General features: G+C 36.4%; 1 protein-coding gene and 1 long non-coding RNA gene across 3 annotated transcripts; one reads left to right on the forward strand and one right to left on the reverse strand.

Moving 5' to 3' along the window:
* The first annotated feature begins 1,671 nt into the window (after positions 1-1,671).
* LOC149563972 (uncharacterized) lies at positions 1,672-10,310 on the forward strand. Of its 2 annotated transcripts, none has more exons than XM_089827079.1 (13): positions 1,672-2,346; positions 2,507-4,864; positions 4,957-5,022; positions 5,108-5,226; positions 5,507-5,782; positions 6,668-6,769; positions 6,956-7,693; positions 7,781-8,144; positions 8,236-8,304; positions 8,429-8,485; positions 8,579-8,734; positions 8,928-9,286; positions 9,427-10,310. In XM_089827079.1, the coding sequence occupies exons 1-13, from the start codon at positions 2,091-2,093 to the stop codon at positions 10,183-10,185; spliced, it is 5,679 nt and encodes a 1,892-aa protein (XP_089683205.1). In that variant the 5' UTR covers positions 1,672-2,090; the 3' UTR covers positions 10,186-10,310. The 2 variants fall into 2 exon arrangements, with proteins under 2 accessions (XP_089683205.1, XP_089683206.1); XM_089827080.1 differs by having other exon boundaries at positions 8,435-8,485.
* On the reverse strand, positions 6,333-10,617 carry LOC149563973 (uncharacterized). Its single transcript, XR_016364138.1, has 2 exons — positions 10,483-10,617; positions 6,333-6,566 (listed from the first exon to the last, which is right to left on the reverse strand). It is a non-coding gene; the product is annotated as an uncharacterized LOC149563973 (long non-coding RNA).
* Positions 10,618-23,866: the final 13,249 nt, after the last annotated feature.

Raw genomic sequence — 23,866 nt, forward strand, 5'->3', positions numbered from 1 at the left:
TTTTTATCTTCACACACACACATATATTTACACACGCGCGCGCATGCGCACGCACATATACACATACATATACATATACATATACATACATACATACATACATACATTTATTTATAGGAATGACAAGCTCTAATGATTTTACATTGTGCATATAGTTTAGAGGATTTTAGATTGGAACAAGTTTTCAACTAAGTACTAATTTTGTATCATAGTATATAGTATATATACATACAATTTTATAATGTCTTCATGTTACGACATCACCACATGTTTTATAGTATACTAAAATATTTAAAAGTTTTACTTCCTTGATAATTGCATCCATTACACAAATATTTAACTCAAGTAACTCTATCATTTAATTATTTGTAAAAAAATTAAATAATAATATAGAATGTTGAATCCATTTATATACATGAGAAATGATCTAATAGAAAAGCATATGCCAATAGTGGTTATAGTGGGGCACACTTATTTATTCATTTCAAAGTATCATTGTTCATTTAAGATGTTTAAGACATATATAACAATACTCTTTAAAAAGTTAAATAAAAATCAACTATTAACTAAATTGACTTTATCTTTTAATTTGTCCACTTTGTTGCCTTTTCGACCCGGAGTTTTATCTTTGTCGAAAATAGATGCTAAAGTATATTGACTTCTGTAATTCCCTTTGTCATTCCCCTTTTCAGCCCACTTCAAAAGCTTCGCAATAAATTTGTTACTCTTAATTAAAGAATGTTGAGCTAAAAACAAAATCAAAGAACTTTTATTTGTTGAAGGTCAATCCTCGTGCGTTCAACAAATCTGATTCCTGAAAAAATACAGCATGCTCTAAAGAATGTTGAGCTAAAAACAAAATCAAAGAACTTTTATTTGTTGAAGGTCAATCCTTGAGCGTTCAACAAATCTGATGCCTGAAAAAATACAGCATGCTCTAGCTTTCCAAAAAGCTTCTAGAAAATTCAACCAATTAAAATTCAGAAAATTAAAATTTTAAAATTATTAAAAATAAATATTAATAACCAACTATTACATTTTCAATAAAAGGTGTTTAATTCCTTGTTTCTGGATATTGACTAAGTGAAATGGAAAATTCTAAACTAAACGAAAGCAATAGCTTCCTCCGGCACATGAACAATATCTCTACACATTATAATTTTATTTATTTTAACCTCGTGCCGATTGAAATGTAAATTTTAATCACTAACACTATCCATCAAAATTATCATAATACTCCATTCTAATGAATTGTAATGACAGTCTGGAAAAGATAAGAATAAACTGAAAGGACAGCCAAACACGCGTACTTATTAAAGGTTGTAGATGAATTTATTATGACTACAATTCCAGATCAATCACTTGTTTTTCCTCCAACGACTTGACTTCGTCTCACAGCTCACATGAAAGGTTTACCTACCAATCAAAGATAAAATCCGTGGAAAATAGAGGAGAAATCAAAACGCTAGTACCGAAGACGCCAAGAATAATGTTGTCTACCGATGACTAGGTAGCAACCGTAATTCAATCGCAGCGAGGTCAAAACGGTCACCTCATCTCAATCCAGTCACATTTGTACCGATTTCTTACATCATAAATTGTCGACCATTTCACAATTTGCTCAAGTGGGTCACTTTATATTTCAGATTGCAGAGGCAGATAATAATGGTGGAAGATGCTCAGCAGTTGCATATGGAAGTGGATCGCACCAACTCAGTTTTCTTTGCACGATTTGACTGTGACTTTTCTCGCCTTAACTTTGTTTTCAGCGACGATGAAATAAGCTTTGAACTTTCGTCCCTCTTTCGTGTGGAAATTGGATCAAGATTGACCAAATGTGTTCAAATTAATTTAGGTTAAATACAGATGACTCCGTCAATGACGACGAGCTTCGCAGCTTTCGACTATTGTAAACACACTAATAACCGCACGCAAAAACTTATAAATAATCACTCAGTTTTAATTTGCAGAAATTACGAGTAGCAGAGTGGTACCAGGCGATTCTGAGATTTTTCAGGTTCAACTCTGCTTGCTATAGTAACGTTTTGGGTTTGAGCCGTTTAGATTAGCTAAATATACAGATTTATAACATGGCTCTGAAAAAGTTAGAAAGGAGGAGCCGAACTCCACCCGGATGTCGCTTGGCAACTGTGGAAGAGGTAGAGAATAATATGGAATGGATAAAGCAGAATAATCTGTTGGAGAAATGGGACAGAGCCCGTCTTCTAGATGGCTGGATCGGAGGAGCTGGTTATGAGTTCCATGTCCAAGTGGGATTCAAAAGCTGCCTCGGATACATGCTAGTCGTTCAAGTTCAGTCAACTACTTCAGAGATGTCGAACACAGGTCTGTATAAAATCTCTTGGTTTAATTAATCAAGGCAATTAATTGTAGTTGAGCGAAGGACAAACGAAACTTTATGCAGTGAAATTTTTGAGGTTTTGAGTTGTTTTATTGTTGCAATGTAATAAAGCATGGTTAGGCTGACAGTTTGTTCGATTTTCAGAAAATGGTGAGAGGAATATTGTGGGCAAATATTCGGAGGTTCCTAAATTGGATAAAGCGGGAAAGAGCGCCGCATTGTTCTTGTGCTGTGAGGACTGGAACTTCGAGGTCCTTCATTGGTTGATTGAGGGTGGGGCTGGGAGTGGGGGGAGTACTGCGGTAAGTGAATATGAAGCAAGCAAACTAGTAAGCGCCGTGTCCCGGGAGTTGCACGGTGTGTTCGAAAAGAGCAGAGTGGAGAAACGGGAATTTTCGTGCACCTCTATGAGATCCTTGACGACCAACGTCATTGTCCAAGTGGTCAGGCCAGATCAAACTGGAAATGACATTTTATCAAAGGCGTTACTGTCGACGGAGCTTTTGGACATCGGCGATCGATGTTGGGAGGAAATGGGGTTGACGGAGGATTTGGGGAGGATTCGGGAGGTAATCGAGGGAAGCGAGGAATCCATTTCTTGGGAGGCCGTGGCTAATGCACTGTGTTGTTTTGCTGAAGACGTCATGGCTGTGGCGATCGTGAGGGAGTGCTGCAAGCTCATCATCGATCCAGTACCAGCTGAGAGGAAGAGGATGGACGATCATGATGCATTTCTGTCATGCGTAATTGCCTATGGCCACGAACACTTGAACAGAAACTTCTCTGCCGCCGACAACTTGGGCAAGTTCGTAGAAGCAGCTGCAAGAGAGGCCGCGGGCAGTTGCGAGCGGCTTATTCAGATATTCCGTGACCAAGGGTACGGAACGTTCAGCTATCATGGCAACTCTGATGTTGTGAATACCTTTTTTGTTCAGGCAGCAAAGAAAGGCAATGTAAATCTTGTGTCAATGTTCATAGAGAGCGGGGTAAAGCCCTCCGAGACAGACGATAAAAGAGGAAAAACAGCATTGCACCATGCAGCAAAACTGGAGGATGAATCCAAGGGACTTGAAATTGCAAGTATTCTGCTTTCAAAAGAAAGCAGCCTTGCAAATGCTGTTGACCATAAAAAGAGGACTCCTCTGCACGGAGCTGCTTTTTGTGGTCACGCAGAAATGTGTGGTCTCCTGCTGAGTCACAGTGCTAGCGTGACTTCAAGGGATGTGGACAATCTCAGTCCACTTCACCACGCACTTCTGCGCGGGCAGCAAAATGAAGGTGTTGTTCGAGTTCTGATCGGAGAGGAAAATGGTGGCTTGGTGGATGTGAAGGACGGGAATAGAAAGACGCCATTGCATTTAGCTGTTGAGCATCAAGACACCAATGTGAGCATGGTGGCCTGGCTGCTGTCACTTTCAAGCGAACCACAGTCTTATATTAAGAATCTGAACCTCTCGTTGTTTCTGCGCGAGTCTTCTCGAAGAGGCTACCTGTCTCTCGTTGAAGAGTTGCTGAGAGGAGGAGCCGATCCCCTTGATCCAGACAATGAAGGAAAGACGTCATTTCATTATGCGGCCGAGGGTGCAGACGACACGGCGGCATGGAATATTATTATTTCTCTGTGCGGTAATAAGCACGAGGAAGCAGTACTAAACGAGGAACTCGTAAAAGCCCGTGATAAGTACGGAAGAAATGTGCTTCATGTTGCTGCTTTCCTTGGACACAAGTCTCTTTGTGAACGGCTTCTAGAGCAAGTCCCAAACATAGATATGAAGGACCGTGATGGACAGAGTGCCATATATTATGCAGTCGCTGGAGATCATGACAACAACGAGGTTTTAGACGTATTTATCTTCGGAGCACAGGCACGCAAAAGTCAAGTTCTTCTCAAAGACGACAGAGAAACAACGCCTTTGCACGTGGCTGCAGAGAGAGGCAATCTAAAAATGGTAGAGAAGCTGTTGTCTGATAGAGCGATGCCAAAACAGAAGCGCAATACCTATGTTGGGGCACCGGACGTCTTGGGTCAAACAGCACTGCATAAAGCAGCGGGTGGAGGCCACAAGAAAATTGTGAAAAAGCTTCTTGACGAGGGAGCCCACCCGTTAAAGGAGCGGGATTGTGATGGCAGAACAGCTCTCCATTTCGCCACTCAGGCGAAAAATAGTAAAAATTCTCTAGCCATAGCTAAATTGCTATTGCAGAGTATTGAATCCGATGAAGAGAAAATCCTTCTTTTGCATGCTTCCGCTGTTGGAATTGGTTCTGCAGAGAAAAGTTCAAGCTGCGATTCGTCCCTCAAGAAACATCTCGAGAAGACGAAAGAGAAATTGGAAGAAAAAATAGGGGAGGAGAAACAGCTAATTAAAGTGGCAGCAAGAGTAGGGAACATCGACATGACGAGCGAGCTCATCACTAGGGGCGCAAGCATTGCTCTCATTCGTAGTAAAAATTGGAAAGCTTCTCTTTCTTCAGAAGAAGAAAAGAAAAATGTCGAACATGGTAGGCTTCTTTTAAAACTTTCTTTTTCCGTTTTCTCGTCAAACAAACAATGCGCGCAGCTCTCAAGAGTCAATATACTCTGCTTTTTTCAGTTCTCGAGCAAATTGACGATATCGTCGAACGAGGAACGGACAAACCGGCTCTGTCGGATAATCTTGGTAAGTGTGATCCAGTTTACTAATACAGGACACATGAAAATTACAAGCGACATCTCGTAACACAATGTATTATAATTTTGAGCAGGGCGAGGTGCTTTCGCCAATGGCCTGGCTGCTCTGTTTCTGAATCCTTTTGTGAAACCTCCAATTACTGTCGGAATCTCCGGAGAATGGGGAACAGGGAAATCTAGCCTCATGATTCAGGTAGCAAATACTTGGGTCATTTATTTCACATTATTACATTTTTAGAGCATGTGGGTATTTCAGTTTTCATTTAATCTTTCAGAGGTCATAGTATACTGATTCAGGTCACATTTTATAATCTATTATCTTCTTTAACTCTGTACTTTTTCATAGATCATAGAATATCACTTAATTGTTATTTATATTAAAATATAGACACGGGTATAACGAGATTAACATATTTAGATGTTTACTTCACATTATTACCTTCGTTACTAACTCGAATCGTCATGGCTTCCAGACAGAAAGCATTCTTATAACGACAGCTGCTCGATTAGCATTCCCATCTTCATTTCACAAAACAAAAAATCCTGGAGCAAGCGAATTGTCGGAAAAATGCAAAGACAGGTGTAGGAAAATAGCAATTGCATTAGAGAGTTTACAGACAAAGAAACATGCAGAGAAAGAATCTAGACCAGTGTGGCAATGGGTAAAGGCGAAATGGAGGGATGGGCTCGCAATTATTCAAAAGATTGGAATGTTTTTGAAAACTGGTAATGGAAACTACACAGCAAAGGTACACGCACTCCCCTACATTCATAGATTAATTGTCCATTTTTTCAATTACATAATCAATTTGTAGAACAAAATTCACAGCTTGCAATCAATTCAAACTTTTAAGTTTAGATAACAATTTTAGCTAGAGCGCATTTTTCAAATGAAGGTAGGGGAGGGCTTATAATTGCCCAATGTTTATCACTAGGCCTTCTTTTTCTTTAATTAAAATAAATAAATCGTAAGTATCAAGTAGTTATATTTGATTGAGTGAAAAAATTGGATCTATGTTTTTGTAAATTAATATTTATTAGTAGTTAGGTTTGATGAGTAAAAAATATTGCATTTTATTAACATTTATATTTTTGTAATTTATATTTACACTTTTTACAATTACATATCTTTCAAATTTAATTAATTGCAATTTATTAAGCAAATGGTTGAACTATGTTATATGACCGTAATAGAAAATACCATCAATGAACAACAAATTTAGAACAACACAGAAGCTATCTAAAAAATACATAGAATTTAGATGCCATGTTATAGAAATTCCGAATACTATGGCTCCATTTTCACCTATCAAAACCTATCTGAAGTATCATTGTCAAAAACTACTGAACTCTATCTATGTACATTTCTCCCAAAATAAAGTTGATCTTTAGAGCCCATGGGCAGTCAGATTATGCATGTTGAACAAGATATCATTCCTCCATTGCCACAGGTTGAGTTTCTTGACCATCAGTATTGTAATCGTAAACTTCCTTGGTCTTTTATGTCATCATGAACCGAATGATGTCCATCACCTGCAATATCATTTAAAGGTATCAATTGTCAAGTTATCAAGATTCTTGGTGTATTGAGAGTTTTTATATGAACACTAACAGTATTGTACGGATTTCTGCAGGGGACAGATCCTATACCTTCTATAAACATTTTTTTAAGAAACTATCAACCCAGATATCATGAAATTTTCAAGTCCCTGGCAGTTATGGACCGGCGTGATATGGTATGCAAACTTGCAATTGCTAATTGAATCAGTGGTTGATCTTTTTGCCTGCTTTTCAATATTCTATTTCTTCAATTTTTGGTCCCAAGAACATTTCAATTAAAAAATTTCTTAAGTAGATGGTCCACTCCATCATAATTTCTATGCAATTTCTAAGATAGATGTTGTGGGTCTGGTGTGATTCAGTTTGAAGCAGAGGAAGAAAGCGTATCTAGAAGTTGTAGAGACGGTGGAATGCCATGGGAAGAAGATTCGTTGCAGGGAACTACACCTTCCATTTTGACTGTACGTTATAATGCCTGGCAATACAGAAATGAATCTGAAGCATTGGCGGGACTAGCTGTTGAAGTCACTAAAGAATTGGAAGCAACAATGACAGTGGCGCACAAGCTGAGGACAAGTTGGAGATACAATTGGACGAGGCGTAGAAACAGTATATGCTTTAGAGTGATTCTCCCCTGCTTTCTTGCAGCATTTATTGTCGTCTGGTTGACTACAATTGTATGGTTGCTACTTGATAGAGACCAAAATAAAGATATGAAAAACTTTAAATATGGAAGCCTACCCGCATCTGTGATTGCAATTGTATGGGCTGTGGTGAAGTCAATGGCGTCTTCTCTAAAGCCAATCAGTGATCAAATAGTGGATTATATACGTCTCCCAGACCATACCCAAAAGCTCGGTTATCATCAGAAGGTTATTGATGATATAAAATTTTTGAAAGGGCAACTCAGTATTAGTAATAGACCCTGCTGGATTTGGAAGGTGTTTGCATTTATATGGTGCTGCATTACATTCACCCGGGATGGGAATTCTGTTCGAGGCACACCGATTCCTAAGATGACCCCTGCATCCGAGGAAAACCTTAGGATAGTAGTCTTCGTCGATGATCTCGATCGTTGCCAAGAAAATGTCATTCTAGAGGTATGACTTAATCTATTTGCTCTCTTTTATAATTCTGAAATATTAATTTTCAGTTTTCTAAATTTCGGAAACACTTTTAAATGGCAGATATTATTCGCTGTGAATATGGTTTTAGCTGTTTGCGACATCAGTGTTGTTTTGGGCATGGATAAAAGCATGATCGAAAGGGCAATAATAAGAAAGTTTGGGGACAAGAATAGAAAACCTAATAAGTCCAGTCAAGACTTGGCTGACAAATATTTAAGGAAAATAATTCAGCTACCATTAGACCTCCCCGACCCCAGTGACTCAGAGTCCCAGCTTTTTTTACAGGGTCAGCTAGGTATGTCAGATACCCGAAAAGAGACAACGGATTCTAAAGCAAAGAATGGAAGATCCAATAGTTATGGGTCTAAAAAATTGAATCCAAAATATCAAATGGGAGCTTCAATTCCAACCAATACTAAACTAGGTATTGAATGTCTCTGACTCTATACAAGTGGAATTTAACATATTTAATAGATGGAATTGTTTTCCTTACACATCGGGTATTGTTGCTGTAGCTGTGGAAGAATCAATAAATTCTCAAGCGGAAGTTGGAGCTTTACAACAAAGAACCCACAACAATAAAGGTGACACTAGTCCAGTTGCAGCGCTTTAAATTTGAACTGAAAAAATGGAATTGATGGTTTACGCCTTACTGTAGTTCTGATTTTAATGTAACTGCTAACTGGAGAACATTGCTTCTACGGACAGATACAGCCCGAAAAGAATTTCCAAGTATGGAACTGGAAACAACAGTACGGACACCAGGTGAATATATCATTCAACACAGAACGTTTAATGTGATATTTGTGCAATGTACTCACATAATTCACAACCGGTTTTAATTGAAAACGTTTGTAGTTGAAAAAAGAAACACGAATAATAGCCCACAGTGGCGCAGACTTCGTTCCGTATGGGAGTTTGTATCTAAAATCGGAACGACCTTAAACATGTCTAGAAATCAGCACGGCTATGCGAGAGTCTCAGTTCAGACAACTGACATTGAACAAGGCCCAGGTTAGAAGTTTAATAAATTAGCTGGATATATATTATTATATTAATTTGTTTTCTCCGTGTTTCTGAACCCTGTTTTCTTATGACATTTACTCATCAAGGCAAAATGATTAGCATTACGGTTATTTAGAAACAAATATATTAGGTTTTATTTAAGATTGTCATATACCAATGTCTCGGCATGTATTGCATATAGGCGAGAATGATGAGAATGCAGATGCTTGTATGAATGATCAGAATGAAGATGTTCAGAAACAGCAACTAGAAAGTGACAGTATGAGAAGTCTTATAGATCTCTCCCCGATAACTACTGAAATGCTTATTCCTAAATATAGCGAAGGAGAAAAAAATGTGTTTTGCTTTCTTCATAAGCGATCCTCACGCAGTAGAAAACCTCCTCGAGAGTGGAAATGCTTATTGACGTACCATCGGCTAGCATGGAATATTTTGTCTAAAAGCCCAGAAGTAATCCTACTTGAAGGATGGCAGGTTCAGCTAATTGCATGGGTTTTTGTCTGCTGGCAATGGAAGCACCTCATAACTACTCTTGTGCAAGTAAGTAAGCATTACAGTTTTTTAATCCCGTCTCAATGATTTTCACTTGAACAGCGACAAGTAATTTATTTGTATCCTAAAGATTCAAAATTTTGATTCTGATAACCAAAAAAAAACAATCTTTGTATGCACTGATGCAGAATTGGCACAATCTTGGGGTTTTACAAAAGTGGGTTACAGAGGAGAACAGCGGGCCTTCCTTGAGAGAGATTGTTGAGCATTATATCGATGAGAGGTGGCCAGCTGAATATAATAGCGAAAGTTTTCAGGGAGATAGCGCCACAAAAAAAAAAAAAGGCACCATTGTTAGCGGAGTGGAGCAGAAATGTCGCAACCTGCCTAGAAGTCCAATTCACCGGGATGAGGATTCATGGGGGGAGGATTTTCTGAAGGATATGATGAGAAAGGTTTTAAGAGAAGAAAGAGAGAAGAAACGAGGATACTCTCTAAAAGTGAAGGGGCTTCAGTGGTCCAAGAAAGCAAAGGGAAAACACAAGGAGCAGGAAGATGTTCCAAAATTGGGGATAAGAAAGGTTTTACAAGAGGAGATGCGGGTGGAGGATATGCTGAAAGTGTTCATCAAAAGAGTTCTTCAACAAGAGAAGGAGCGAGAAAAGCAACTGGTAGACTCTTCAACATCATGTTTACAAGTAAACAAAGGAGAAAGTTCTTTGCAACAGAGCACGACTGTCAAGGACAACCAGAAAGTTTCCGATAGAGCTAGGAAAAGCCGCAAATGCAAGGCAAAGGATGAAGAGGAGGAGCGAGAGGAATGGAGGAAGCTGAGAGAAACATTGAGCCGCTACAATGTTTCAATGGATGGCATTCAAGCCTTCCAAAAATTCAGGTTCTACTGTGACCCTGGACATCTCCCATGGCCTTTGCCCAAGCATGCCTAAAATCTGACCTAATATTCATGTAGATTACATATAGTTTAACGAGGCCCTCCTCCCATGGATTTTTCACATTTCAAAGACATAATATTGTTTATGCAATCTAAACGTCAATTCTCTCTTGAGGCAAAGTGGATGAGTTGTAGAGTGCTTCCCATGTAAGGAAGCAAAGGTGCGCGGAATCGCTTCCTACGCTAATATTTGAAAGGACGATTATGCAAATCAAAGTAACTATTGCAAAGATCTCAAGAAATGCATAATAACATAATCAAAATAACAAAGAACACACAACACAGTGATTACCGTGGGGAAATCCTTCCGGGAGAAAAACTCCACCCTCCAAAACTCGCACAATGTACTATCAAACCAAGATGATTACAATACACTTGCAATGCAAGTTCTTACAGGAGCGCATCACCACAACTCGAACTTAGAGAGACTCCTTCTAACACCAGTCTTGCAAACTGAACTCAATTTCACAAACACCTCCCCAAGCCCTCCTTTTATAGTGATTTTACAACCTAGAAACCACTTATGGTTTTAGAAAACCATGGGCAAAACTACCATGCCACATGTTACCCATTTTTGACATTTACATTTCCAATATGGAAAAACAACCAGGTTAAAATAGTAATCCCGTCCACAATTTTGTCTCTTAGTCTAGACCCCCATAAAAGTCACAAAATGAGTCATCAAGGCTCTAAAAATGACCTCCCTATATTCTACTATGGACAAGACTCATTTTAACAACTCACTAACCATTTTCCAATGCATAAACAAGTGGAAAACTTCCACAAACAAATTTTGAAAATTTTCAAGAAAAGATTGCAAGGTTGAGACATATGTTTCTCAACATTCTCCCACTTGTCGAACACCTTGCAAGAGTCAGGGGATCCGAAATATCATGGACTTAATTGCTAGGGGCTGAGAGGCCCATAGACTTTGAACACCATCTGAATTTTTCTGTGCTCACGGGCTTAGTTATTGCATCAGCAACATTCACCAAAGTCTCTACCTTTTCCAGCTTCACCTTGCCATCCTCGATCATATCTCTCACAAAATGATATTGTACATCAATGTGCTTGGTCCTCACATGAAAAGTTGGGTTCTTCGCTAGGCAGATTGCACTCTGGCTATCACTATAAATTGTCACTGCACCCTGTTTGAACTCTATATCTGAACACAATCTCTTTAGCCAGATGACTTCTTTGCAGGCATGAGTAGCTGCCATATACTCTGCCTCAGTAGTGGACAAAGCGACCACAGCCTGTCACTTACTCATCCAACTAATTGCACCACCAAATAATGTAAACACATGCACTGGTGGATCTTCTTCTATCAACATCACCAGCCCAGTCTGAATCCACATAGCCTCAAATATCTAAGGAATGCTCACTTCCTGTTCCATGAAAACATATTGAGTACTCTGAGGTACTCCGCAAGTATCTGAAAACTCTTTTTACTGCATCCCAATGTGCTCTTCCTGGATTAGACATATAACGAGAAAGTACTCCCATTGCTTGGGCAATGTCTAGTCTTGTACAAACCATAGCATACATCAAACTTCCAACAGCACTCTGATATGGTACTCGACTCATCTCTTCCATCTCCAATGGGGATGTAGGACACTGTGAGCTAGAAAGCTTTGTTCCCATAGTAACAGGAACACTCAATGGTCTTGCATCCTACATATTGAATCTTTTCAAAATAGTGCCAACATACTTACTTTGGCCTAGCCAAAGTTTTCTGTTCTATCTATCTTGTCTAATCTCCATTCCCAGAATGTGCCTAACTGCACCAAAATCTTTCATTTCAAACTTTATTGAGAGTTGAGATTTTAACTCTACAATCAAACCTTTTCCTTTGCCAATAAACAACATGTCATCGACATACAAGGCAATAACCAGGAAACCATCACCATCAGATTTGAAATATATACAATGATCAGATTTAGATCGCACAAATCCCAAACTCAACACATATGTATCAAACTTCTCCAGTACCACATCCTAGGACTCTATTTTAAACCATACAAGGATTTCTTCAATTTACAGACCAAATGACATTTACCTTTCACCACATAGTGCTCTGGCTGTGACATGTAAATTTCTTCCTCCAAATCTCCATGAAGGAAAGTAGTTTTCACATCCATTTGCTTGATCTCTAGATCATAAGCTGCTGCAATAGAAAGCAAAAATCTAATGGATGTCATTTTGGCTACTAGAGAAAAAATCTCACCATAATCTACTCCCTCAACTTGAGAGTAACTTTTTGCAACCAAACGTGCTTTATACTTCTCAATGCTTCCATCTAAACCCATCTTCCTTTTGAACACCCATTTACAACCAACAAGCTTCCGGCCTTCAGGCAATGGTACAAGGTCCCATTTTTGATTCCTCTTAAGAGCTGCCATTTCTTCATCCATGGCTATTTTCCAGGACTCTGAATCATTCATAACAAGAGCCTCTTCTACAGATCTCAGTTCATCAATGTTAGCATTCAATGCAAATATGCACCTCCAATCATCAGGAGAATACCCATACCTTTCAGGTGGTTTCCTTTGTCTAGTAGATCTTCGGACAAGATCTGGTTCAGGTTCAGAAGGTTCAGGTTCATGATTAGGTTCTCCCTCTTCCTCTGATGATTCAGAACTCGTAGAGCTCTCTTCAACATCTTGTCTTTCTAAGGGCCTTGATTCAACTTTCTCAGGTGTAGTAGGAAGTTGAATCACATCTTTCTTTTCTTTAATTTGTTCTGGTTGCACTATAATAGAAGAAGGCTTAGTTTCTCTAAAAATAACACTTTTGGAATAAAATACCTTTTGTGCAACAGGATCCCAAAGCTCGTATCCTTTCACACCATAACTATATTCGATGAAGATACATTTGACAGCTTTGTTGTCCAATTTTCTTCGCTTCTTTGGCACATGAGCATATGCCTCACAATCAAACACTCTAAGATGTCTAAGTGAAGGCTTGTGGCCCGACCACGCTTCCATTGGCATCTTATCAACAAGAGCTGATGTAGGAGACCTGTTTATCAAGTAGCAGGCAGTGGCTATAGCTTCAGCCCAAAACTTTTGTTCTAGTCCAGCACCACTCAGCATACTCCTAGCCTTCTCCATCAAGGTCCTGTTCATTCTTTCTGCAACTCCATTCTGCTGTGGAGAATACGGAGTTGTCTTCTCTCTTTTAATACCACAATCTTTACAAAATGTGTCAAAAATATTGGAGCAAAATTCACCACCATTATAAGTTCTCAAGCATTTTATTTTCTTTCCAGTCTGCAATTCAACCATTGCTTTAAATTCTTTGAAACGACTGAAAACTTCAGCTTTACTCCTAAGGAAATAAACCCATGTTCTTCTACTAAAATCATCAATGAAAGAAACATAATAAATTGATCTACCAATAGAAGGAACATCAATTGGACCAAATACATCCGAATGAATTAGATCCAAAATACATGAAGACTTATGAGAACTCGAGTAAAACTGAATGCGGTTTTGTTTACCATATATACAATGCTCACAAAAATCAAACTCAAGATTGTAGTCATTCAACCCATCAACAAGGTTCTTATTTTTCAAGGTTCGTAGGCCCTTCTCACCTATGTGGCCAAGTCTCTGGTGCCATAACATAGTCTTCTCTGCAGGCAACTTTGATTCGGTAGAAAGAGCACCCTTGGGTACCCAAAAACCACGACCATCTGTTGAAAGAGAAACTCTCTCCTTCTCCAACTGAGTAGTCTTTTTCACAATCTTATCAGAAGTACTATTGCACTTGACTATGCGTGCATCAAGTTGGTACAATGTACCCAATCTACTTCTTCTCGCTATTACCATAACACCTCTCACCATTTTTACACCTGCTTCAGAAAACTGTACATGCACACCCGCATCTATTAGCTTACTAACAGATAACAAATTCCTTGCTAGTCCAGGGATATGCAAGACACCATCAAATCTTCTAATTCTACCATCAGAAAATTTCACACGAATACTTCCACAACCAACAATATCAAGTATTGAATTATCACCCAAATACACCTTACCACTATCAAAATTTTCATACTTACTAAAATAGTTCCTATTAGGAGTCATGTGGAAAGATGCACCTGAATCTATTAACCATGCATTTTCACCTGCATGAGTGGCCAAGGCTGCAATGAAAGCATCTCCATCTTCCTTCTCGGACTCAGAATCAGAATCTTGTTTCTTCTTCTTCTTCTTCTTTTTCTTCTCCTCTTTGCAGTCCTTTCGGAAGTGTCCAAGTTTGCCGCAATTCCAGCAAATTGCCTTGGACTTACTACGGGATTTCGATCTCCCCTTATTTTTGGACTTAGAATGGCCATGCTGCTTTTTGTTCTTGCCTCTTTCTTTTGGTCTTCCGTGAACACTCAAAGCCTCTTTGGCATTCAGAGAGACCTTCCTTCTCATCTCCTCAGAAAGTAGAGAACCAACAATGTCCTCCATCTTCAAGACAACTGAAGTGCTCCCTATAGACACCACAAGACTATCCCATGAGTCTGGCAATGAACATAACAAGATTTGACACCTTTCTTCTTCATCCATTGGCACCCCTACTGAGGTCAACTGAGTCACCAACATATTAAACCTTTCCAGATGCTCAAAAATTTGTCCACCTTCTTCCATTCTCAAGGAATACAACTTCTTCCTCAAGAAAATCTTATTCATAAGTGATTTCGCTTGATAGATCTCACTAAGCTTTTTCCAAAGCTTCTTCGCGGTAGGTTCTTCATGGACATTAATTAGAATTGAGTCTGCAACACACAATCTAATGAGACCTTTAGCTTTTCTATCATTCACATCATATTGTGCGGCTAATGTTGGATCCGTGGGCCTCAACTTGTTCTCATCAATTGCATCCCATAGATCCTGATCAGTCAACAGATCTTCCATCTTCAGCTTCCACATCTCAAAGTTTGTGCCAGAAAACTTTTCAACATCAATTCTCCCTGATATGCTTGCCATCTTTTCAATCCTACAATATAGAAATGAAATGCTCTGCACAAGCTCCCACTCAAACCTTGATTAGCTCAAAAAACCCTGTACCCAACAAATAGAACGAAAACTGGCCAGTCTTTGATACCACTTGTAAGGAAGAAAAGGTGCGCAGAATCGCTTCCTACACTAATCGTTGAGAGGAAGATTATGCAAATCAAAGTAACTATTGCAAAGATCTCAAAAAATGCATAATAACATAATCAAAATAACAAAGAACACACAACACAATGATTACCATGGGGAAACCCTTTCGGGAGAAAAACTCCACCCTCCAAAACTCACACAATGTATTATCAATCCAAGATGATTACAATACACTTGCAATGCAAGTTCTTACAGGAGCGCATCACCACAACTCGAACTTAAAGAGACTCCTTCTAGCACCAGTCTTGCAAACTGAACTCAATTTCACAAACACCTCCCCAAGCCCTCCTTTTATAGTGATTTTACAACCTGGAAACCACTTATGGTTTTAAAAAACCATGGGCAAAACTACCATGCCACATGTTACCCATTTTTGACATTTACATTTCCAATATGGAAAAAAAACCAGGTTAAAATAGTAATCCCGTCCACAATTTTGTCTCTTAGTCTAGACCCCCATAAAAGTCACAAAATGAGTCATCAAGGCTCTAAAAATGACCTACCTATATTCTACTATGGACAAGACTCATTTTAACAACTCACTAACCATTTTCCAATGCATAAACAAGTGGAAAACTTCCACAAACAAATTCTGGAATTTTCCAAGAAAGGATTGCAAGGTTGAGACACATGTTTCTCAACAAACATGACTAAATCTATAAGATATCTCATGACTTCTCAGGATTGTCTGAGATGTTTACTTTGGGATTTTTAATATGTATTTGTTTTTTCTGAGTAAACTCATTCCTCAGCATAATCCCCAATTACTACGGTTAGTGCCAATACGACATTGAAGAAAGAGGTCTTAAGCCATAAAAAAATATTTGACCATCCCAAAATCTATTTGAATAGGGTCAAATAGTAAAGTTTCTTTTTATTATTTCTTGTTGTAGCCTATAGTGTATAGAACTATTGGCATTGAGCAAACTTAACTCATGATTTAACTTCATAACTTTAGTCAATCAAACATCTTAAATATTTTTAATAATATTATACTACATAATTTTTTTAAAGTTAGATACAAAATATTTAACTTTATTAATTTCTAAAATTATTTCTCATTTATATTATTAGCTAAAAAAATGATCTATAAGAATGGGTTTTTCTGAAATATCCAGTATCTTAAATTTATGTCTAAAGTTTAACCATATTATGTTTGAATCACAATAATATTTTTTAATATGAAAGTTGGTATTTTTTTTTTTGTTTTATGGTCTTATTTTTATTATTCTATATAAATAAAATATTGTATTTGAAAACAAGAAGCAACCAAAATGGGCGCTGACCCATTCCAAAAAAGAATAACTGTTCACCCCACCCCCTTTCAAAATTTCAAAAAACTACCCATACCCATAACAAAAAAGTAAATACTACCATAAACATCGAGAGTCTTAACAATATACAAAATAATGGCCATATTGGCCCTATGATGAGTCCAAAGATAAAAGCCAAAAGGGGCTCGAAGGCTCGGAGTATAACTAAGCATCATATTAAACAAAACAAAACATAACCACACTAGCAAGGAAACCATCAACAATTTCTCAAATTTTCGAGCAGCAATCAGAACCAGTCATTAGCCAAGAAGCCATACAAAGCATGATTCATCTCCACCTCCTCATCAGTCTCCCGATCTTTGTTGGTTTGCATTAGGTAGATTGTAGTGGCCACCAAAAGGATGATGCGAACCAAAAAATTAGCCAGCCTATAAAACTTGTCCTTTAGGTCATTACGTCTAACTAACTCTGCAATTGACTTTTCTAGTTTCTCCACCCACTAGTACAAAAACAACAATATATGACTAGATAAACTATGAAAAATTGTAGATATATGACCAATTTTGATCACATGACCATTGGTAGTTTATTGCTAGTCATTAAGATGACAACCAAATTTATGACTAAAATATTTTAATCATTAATTTGATCGTTAACTTTACCATTGATTTGGTCATTTATTATTGTTTCCTAGTAGTTTATTTGGTAATTTTGGTAGTATATTTGGTGGTATATTTGGTACTATATTTTTTATTTGATTGAGTAATTTATTCGGTAATTTATTAGGTAGTATATTTGGTAGTTTATTTGGTATTTGATATGGTAGTTTACTTGGTAGTATATTGGGTAGTTTATTTGGTACTATATTTGGTAGTTAATTTAATCACTAGTTTACTCATATTAGGGTATGATGGAATCAAACCATCATCCTCCTACTTGTAAAGTAACTACTCTTCCATTGAGCTAGTACTGTATGAAGACTAATAATTTTTTTTGTCAAAGTTGCAATAACTATCATTTTGTCATTAAACACTATATATGTATAAACAAGAGACATTCATAGAACCAAACTCTTAAATATAGTTCTTATGGAAAATATCATGCCCAAAATTTCTTGAGCAAAACACAACCAATTTTTTTTAAAAAAAAACATATTTCATTGAAGGATAAAGTGCAATAAAAAAAAGCTCTCACCATGACATAAAACATAAACTCATCAACTTAGCAACAATGTTTAGATACATATATGTGTGACTCATGACTCTTCCTTTAACATCTTTATATGCTTTTCCTCACAAGGGAATATAAATTTAAGTTTACAATTAAAGGCACAAATGATATCCATTTCATAAATAACATATGCATGTGCATCTCATATATTTATCACATCAAGGGATTCAAACTACTACACAGGTGCATCCACAATATCATAAAATCATAACACATCCACAATGTACCACTAGTTCATTTGCACTTATTTTTCTACCAAAATTTTCAACCAAAGGAATGATTTATTTTATTTTTTGGTTTCCATCCCCATATTGGTAAAAAATGTCCTTTGTTTTCCCAAGTTTGTCAAAATTTTGACCAACTCGGGTCATAACCTCAATATGTTAAAAGTATCGTATATTAATATTGGTCAAAAAGTATGTTAAAATTTAATCTTGTGTAGGCTTATAATCATATCATGGTATTATTCTTTTATCTTATTTCATTCCACGTGGTAGGGTATCATGGAAATTTATAGGTGATATTGGGGCTTTGTGGGTAATATTTGGGTAGTGATCGATTGTTGTGAGCACAAATTCATAGAGCACAATTCAGATTTTGTTAAATTCAATACTCAAACAATGGGGAGCTAATTAGCCTAGTTTTGATCCTATGGCAAGCATTGTGTATTTCACAGATTTACTCCGTATGTTTCCTCTGTTTTTCTTCCTCGATTTGTCTTTTATAATTCCTAGTGAAGTTGTCATTTTTCTAGCATTAGAGTTACAATATTATCAATGTTCAAAAACATAAATTTTAGGGCATCTATTTTAGTCAAGTGGGTGAAGTGTGTATTTTTTGGATTTGGGAAGAATCTGCATGTACTAGTTTATTTTCTCATAGGTACCAGTTTACAAGGACAAAAAAATAATTAGGCTAAGTTTTTCTATTAAACATAATTTACCTATTAACCCTCCATTGCCTTTTATCGGTCTTAGTAGAGGATTTTTTTTCTTCTGTTAACCCTTTCTTTAATGCGAACCCCTTATGACACAGGGAAATTTTTCTTTTTAAGTGGATTTTGGTTCACATGCTATAATCAACTAGGGATTTTATTTTTCAATTATAATGCATGTGATAGAGACATTCTGAATTTGCATCTTGCATTTATCCTATCTATTTTCTTTGAGCTATCTGAGAGAGTGCTTGAAAGGAATGTGGTCATGGCATGCCATGATTTTTGGATATGCATAAATAGATTTGTTGAGAGTACAAAAAAAAGCATATCTCTTTGCAAGTATCTTTTGAAATTTTTTTTTCTACACATCTGAAGTGGGAATACTTTCCATTCATCTTTCCTAGAAAAATATCAATGACACAAACTCAGTCAATTAATCTAGAACCCTAGATATCTTCAAACATTTGAATTAAGTCTTGTTCTCCAAACTTACAATATAACATTTCTTTTTAATTAATAGAACGTATATCTTTTGTTTTAATATGCATATCTTCTATCTTGATTTTATAGTTGGAAGGAGGCTTTACATCGCTTACAATTTCTACTTGATTTACCAACCATCTAGGGCTTTACTTTTTCCCAATTCATTGTTTTGGGTGAGATAGATGAGACTGGTAATCATAGGGGAGAGTAAGCACCGTAAGAAACACAATCTGTGAGGGATATATTTTTATTTTTAAGTTATAATGCATGTGATAGAGGCATTTAGAATTTACATCTTGCATTTATCCTTTTTATTTTCTCAATACTATATTCAAGACTTCAATATGAGTGAATTCTATTTATGTAGTTGATTTCAGAATAAGTTGAAATGGTGAATCAAACTACAATTCTTTTAACTAGCGGACATTAATATCTAAAATTAGTCAAATATAAATTTAAGTTGCTTAGTAAATTTAGGCAACCACAACTTTCCTATGTATACAACTTATTAATAATGTAAAGTGTCATATATATGGTTTATCGTTTTATAAAGCATAATGGATTTTTCTTAGACATAGTTGCAATTGCCACAGTATAAATGCTTGCAAAATGGACTCATAGACAAGGCATGTGAGCTATCTAAGAGAGTGCTTGAAAGGAATGTGTTCATGGCATGCCATGATTATTTGATATGCACAAATAGATTTTTTGTGAGTATGTACATGTTTAAGCTGCAACTACCCTAGTAGACATGTACATGCAAAATGTGGAATCATAGGCAAGGCATGTGAACTATTGTACATAAGGCAATGTCTATACAAGGATCAAGGTAAATCACTAACCAATAGTTTTAGTTAAAGAATGGCTAGCAATTTACTTTTATTCATGGGGTCACTCAAGTTAAGTCCAACAATTTTTGCAAATGCCTGTAAACTTCTTACTTCCTGCTATGAACAGTTTGAAAAAGCAGGTTCAATCATCCTCTTTACTGGAAACTATTCATCCTATGTTGTATCAAGTGCAGTAGCTCTATAATTTTCCCCCAAATTTATGTTAGATCCAAAAAAACTATTGATATTTGAGGAAACTGATGCACTACTTATAAACTTTGTTGCCCCAATGTTTGATGACTGAGCATATCTCAACTGTTGTCTTCCATCGGTGGTATAGGCTTTAGAGTTTTCAATCTCTTAAACTTCATCATCCTTGAACCAACTTCCCATTTAGTGCATCTTGAACAAGTGAGTCCAATCTTCTTCCATTTTGTTGGAGTTAGTATATAAAGTGTCCTAACACATGCTGAAGTGGTCAGGATGGACTTCAACTGATTAGACATCAACATATGTGACTTCTGCTCACTTAATTGAGATTTTCTTTTGGTGAACCCTTGCATCTCACATGGAATTTGTGTAGATGCCTATGAACTTCTTACTTCCTACTGTGAAAAGTTTGAATGGGAAGGTTCAATCATCCTTTTAAATGTAGGTTGTTCATCCTGTGTTATATAAAGCACAAAAGCTGTATACTTTTCCATTGAATCTATGTTAAATCCAATAGAAGTGTTGCTATTTGAAGAAAGTGGCACACTGTTTATAAACTTAGTTGCTCCAAGGTTTGATGACTAATTGTATATTAATAGTTGTTCTACAATTGGTGGTATAGGCTTTATGCTTATAGTTTTCAATCCACCAAATTTCATCATCCTTGAGTCAACTTCCCATTGAGCATGGCTCAAAGTGGGTCCAATCTTCCTACATTTTGTTGGAGTTGGTTTACCATGTAAACTGTTACATGCAGAAGGGGCTAGGATGCACTTTAATGTATCAAGTTTCAACATATGTGATTCCTGCTCACTTAATTGGGTTTTTGTTCGGGTGACTTGTTTCATCTCACATGGAATTTTAGCAGATGCCTGCGATCTTCTTACTTCCTGTTGTGAATAGTTTGAAGAGGTAGGTTCAATCATCCATTTAATTGGAGGTTGTTCATCCAGTGTTGTATCCAGCATAGAGGCTCTATAATTTTCTACTAAATTTATGTTAAATCTAACAAAACCGTCAATAATAGAGGAAACTAACACAATAGTTATTAGACTCTGATGCTCCAAGGTTTGATGAATGAGTGTATCTACTAGAGGATAGCTTAGTACGTACAGGACTGCAAACAAGACACCATTTATCTGAGTACTTAGTGGAGAGAAATATATCTAACAACTTTGATTAAGATTTTTTATCTTTTTTGGTTTTTGTTTGTGTATCAATTTTTTGTTCATCAAGCTTAATTCAATACATAATCAGTCTGAAGCTTTGATACAATACCAATTAAAAGTAAACTTTATCACTATTCAAGCCAGAAGTTTATCATTTGCAATATGTCATTGTTATATGATTTATGATCTTCTTGTTCATGTTTAAAGTCCGCCTTCTCTGTTATGCTTTTAAACATTTATCATATATTATTACACAATTCAAACTAGATGAGTCATGAGTGTAAGATACACACAAATTAGATTTGTTGAAAATATACAAACATAGAGACACATGTATCAACACTTGTGCATGCACATATGTGTGTGTATATTTTGTCCAACCAAGCCATAAAAAGTTCCAGTGAATATAAGTATCGTCTACTATGCAAATTTGTGAAATGTCCATGGAACATTGGAATAATTTCTTAAAGATGGAGAATTCTTGCACAACAGATATTCGTAGCATTGGCAGGACTTTCATTTGAAAAAATTCTTTTCCAAACTAATATCATGATTAATGAAATGTGGGTGTTTGCAGATATTTTAAGAGCTGCAATAAGCATTGTGAAGATTAATTTAACTTTGCTTGCCCATCTACAGGTATTTATGAAACCCTTATAATTTTAGTTTTAATCATTATCTCTCTAGCTTATGAATAGGTAAAGCCTTCACATCACCATAGATCTCCTTGCCTCTCACAATCAAGATAAATCCTGCTAGAGAGTTTAACTAGAGTTGAGCTTTGAGCTTAGATGATATGAAAAATGTGGGTCAATATTTGAGTCGATGTCCTACTAGGTGAAAGACCATTGGGTAAAACTATAAAAGAAAAGGAGGGTCTTGTAGACTAGGGTTTTGTTAGCTCCCATAGTGCTTAGTAATTGTAATTCATTTTAGATAAAGTGGAAATGTCAAATTTTTAAAACTATGGCTAGTGAAAACTATATTAATGTCACAAAAGTTCTGATAAATGTCTGTTCAGAATTTCTACTCTGCATAATGTCTGGAATTCAGTAACTCCATCATCAATATAATGGATCGTTAGATTTTTTAGGTTTGCATTGCCACTATCAAATCCACTTACAAGAATATTTCATGACAAGAACAAAAATATCAGTAATTAAATAAAATGTAGTTGCGGCAACTGTAACCTTGCTATAAATGCTATATACCCTGTATTTGGATTCTTGCATCTTAGAACTTCGAATTTGAATTTAGATTATGTTCACTAAACTTAAAATTTTGGTTTATATAAAGACTGGAAAAAAAAATTGGATGAAAAGTCTAATTGTTTAAGACTAAAAATAGGAACAACTTTAGTATCAATAAAATTTCAGCTTGGGTGGAAAATATAAGAGAAGGATACTACATTGAGAAGATATGGGGGCCAAAGCAAGTCAAATTGCATTCAAGAGAAGTATGCTTGCTTAGCACCATCAAGTACTAGTCTCTATTAAATATTTTACAAAATCCCTTCCACTAAGAAGTACATCCCTACTACATTACCTAATTAATGGATAATGTTTTCCATGTGCTCAATCTTTTGTCTTTTTGCATGTAGCATAACAGGGCTTCATGAAAGAATTGATTAATGAACAAAGACTATCACTATCAAAACATATTATACCATTGGCAGTAAACCTAGGAGCCTTCTTGTTGATCCCTATAATAGAAGGACTAGGTTGACTATCAAGAGACAAAAGCCTATTAAATCACTAGTTAAACCTACCATTCTAAAAATATTTAACACTCTTAAATTCTAGCATTCATGAGGTCATGTCAATAGCATTATTTTGTTGGAGAAGTTTTAGAGGCTATTCCCTAGAGGTTCCTAGCAAATAAATTTTTTGTTGGTTTTGTAAAATTAGCTTGCAGCACACAATAGTAATTTTTTGAGTATTCAATGATGTGTCATCATGGTAAACACTCCTTACATGGACTTTGTGTGTGAATCTTGATAATTATGTGATTTTGTATTCATGTCTTGTGAGCATTTAGTAATTAATGTTGTAATGAACATGTGGTAATAGGCAATCTTATATACCATTGCAATAAATGATATTTAAATTTTAGATTAAAATAAATACATAGTTGTTTCATCCCTATCTTGGCATGTTTTCATATGGTTTTCTCCATGTCAAATGGCTTCCTAGATGGCTTATTTCTATAATGTCTTGAATAATTAATGATAGAGAATTTTTTTTCTCTAATGATTTCTTTCGCAATGGAGATAGACATATATAGGAAATATCTTAATTGTTGTCAACCCATTTACGAAGCTTCCACATCTATATGATGCTCACATGATGGAGCAGTATAGAGATGCCCCCTTTGGAGAATTGAGC

This window comes from Cupressus sempervirens, chromosome 4 (genome assembly GCF_028749045.1).
Source record: "Cupressus sempervirens isolate cs-2001-9-10 chromosome 4, ASM2874904v1, whole genome shotgun sequence".
In the NCBI taxonomy this organism is placed as follows: domain Eukaryota; kingdom Viridiplantae; phylum Streptophyta; class Pinopsida; order Cupressales; family Cupressaceae; genus Cupressus; species Cupressus sempervirens.

Coding starts and splice junctions, on each gene's coding strand:
- LOC149563972 (XM_089827079.1), top strand. CDS start 2,091: ATGGCTCTGAAAAAGTTAGAAAGGAGGAGCCGAACTCCACCCGGATGT. Junction 8,145..8,235: donor TCCAACCAATACTAAACTAG/GTATTGAATGTC, acceptor TTGTTGCTGTAG/CTGTGGAAGAATCAATAAAT. Junction 8,486..8,578: donor AACAACAGTACGGACACCAG/GTGAATATATCA, acceptor AAACGTTTGTAG/TTGAAAAAAGAAACACGAAT.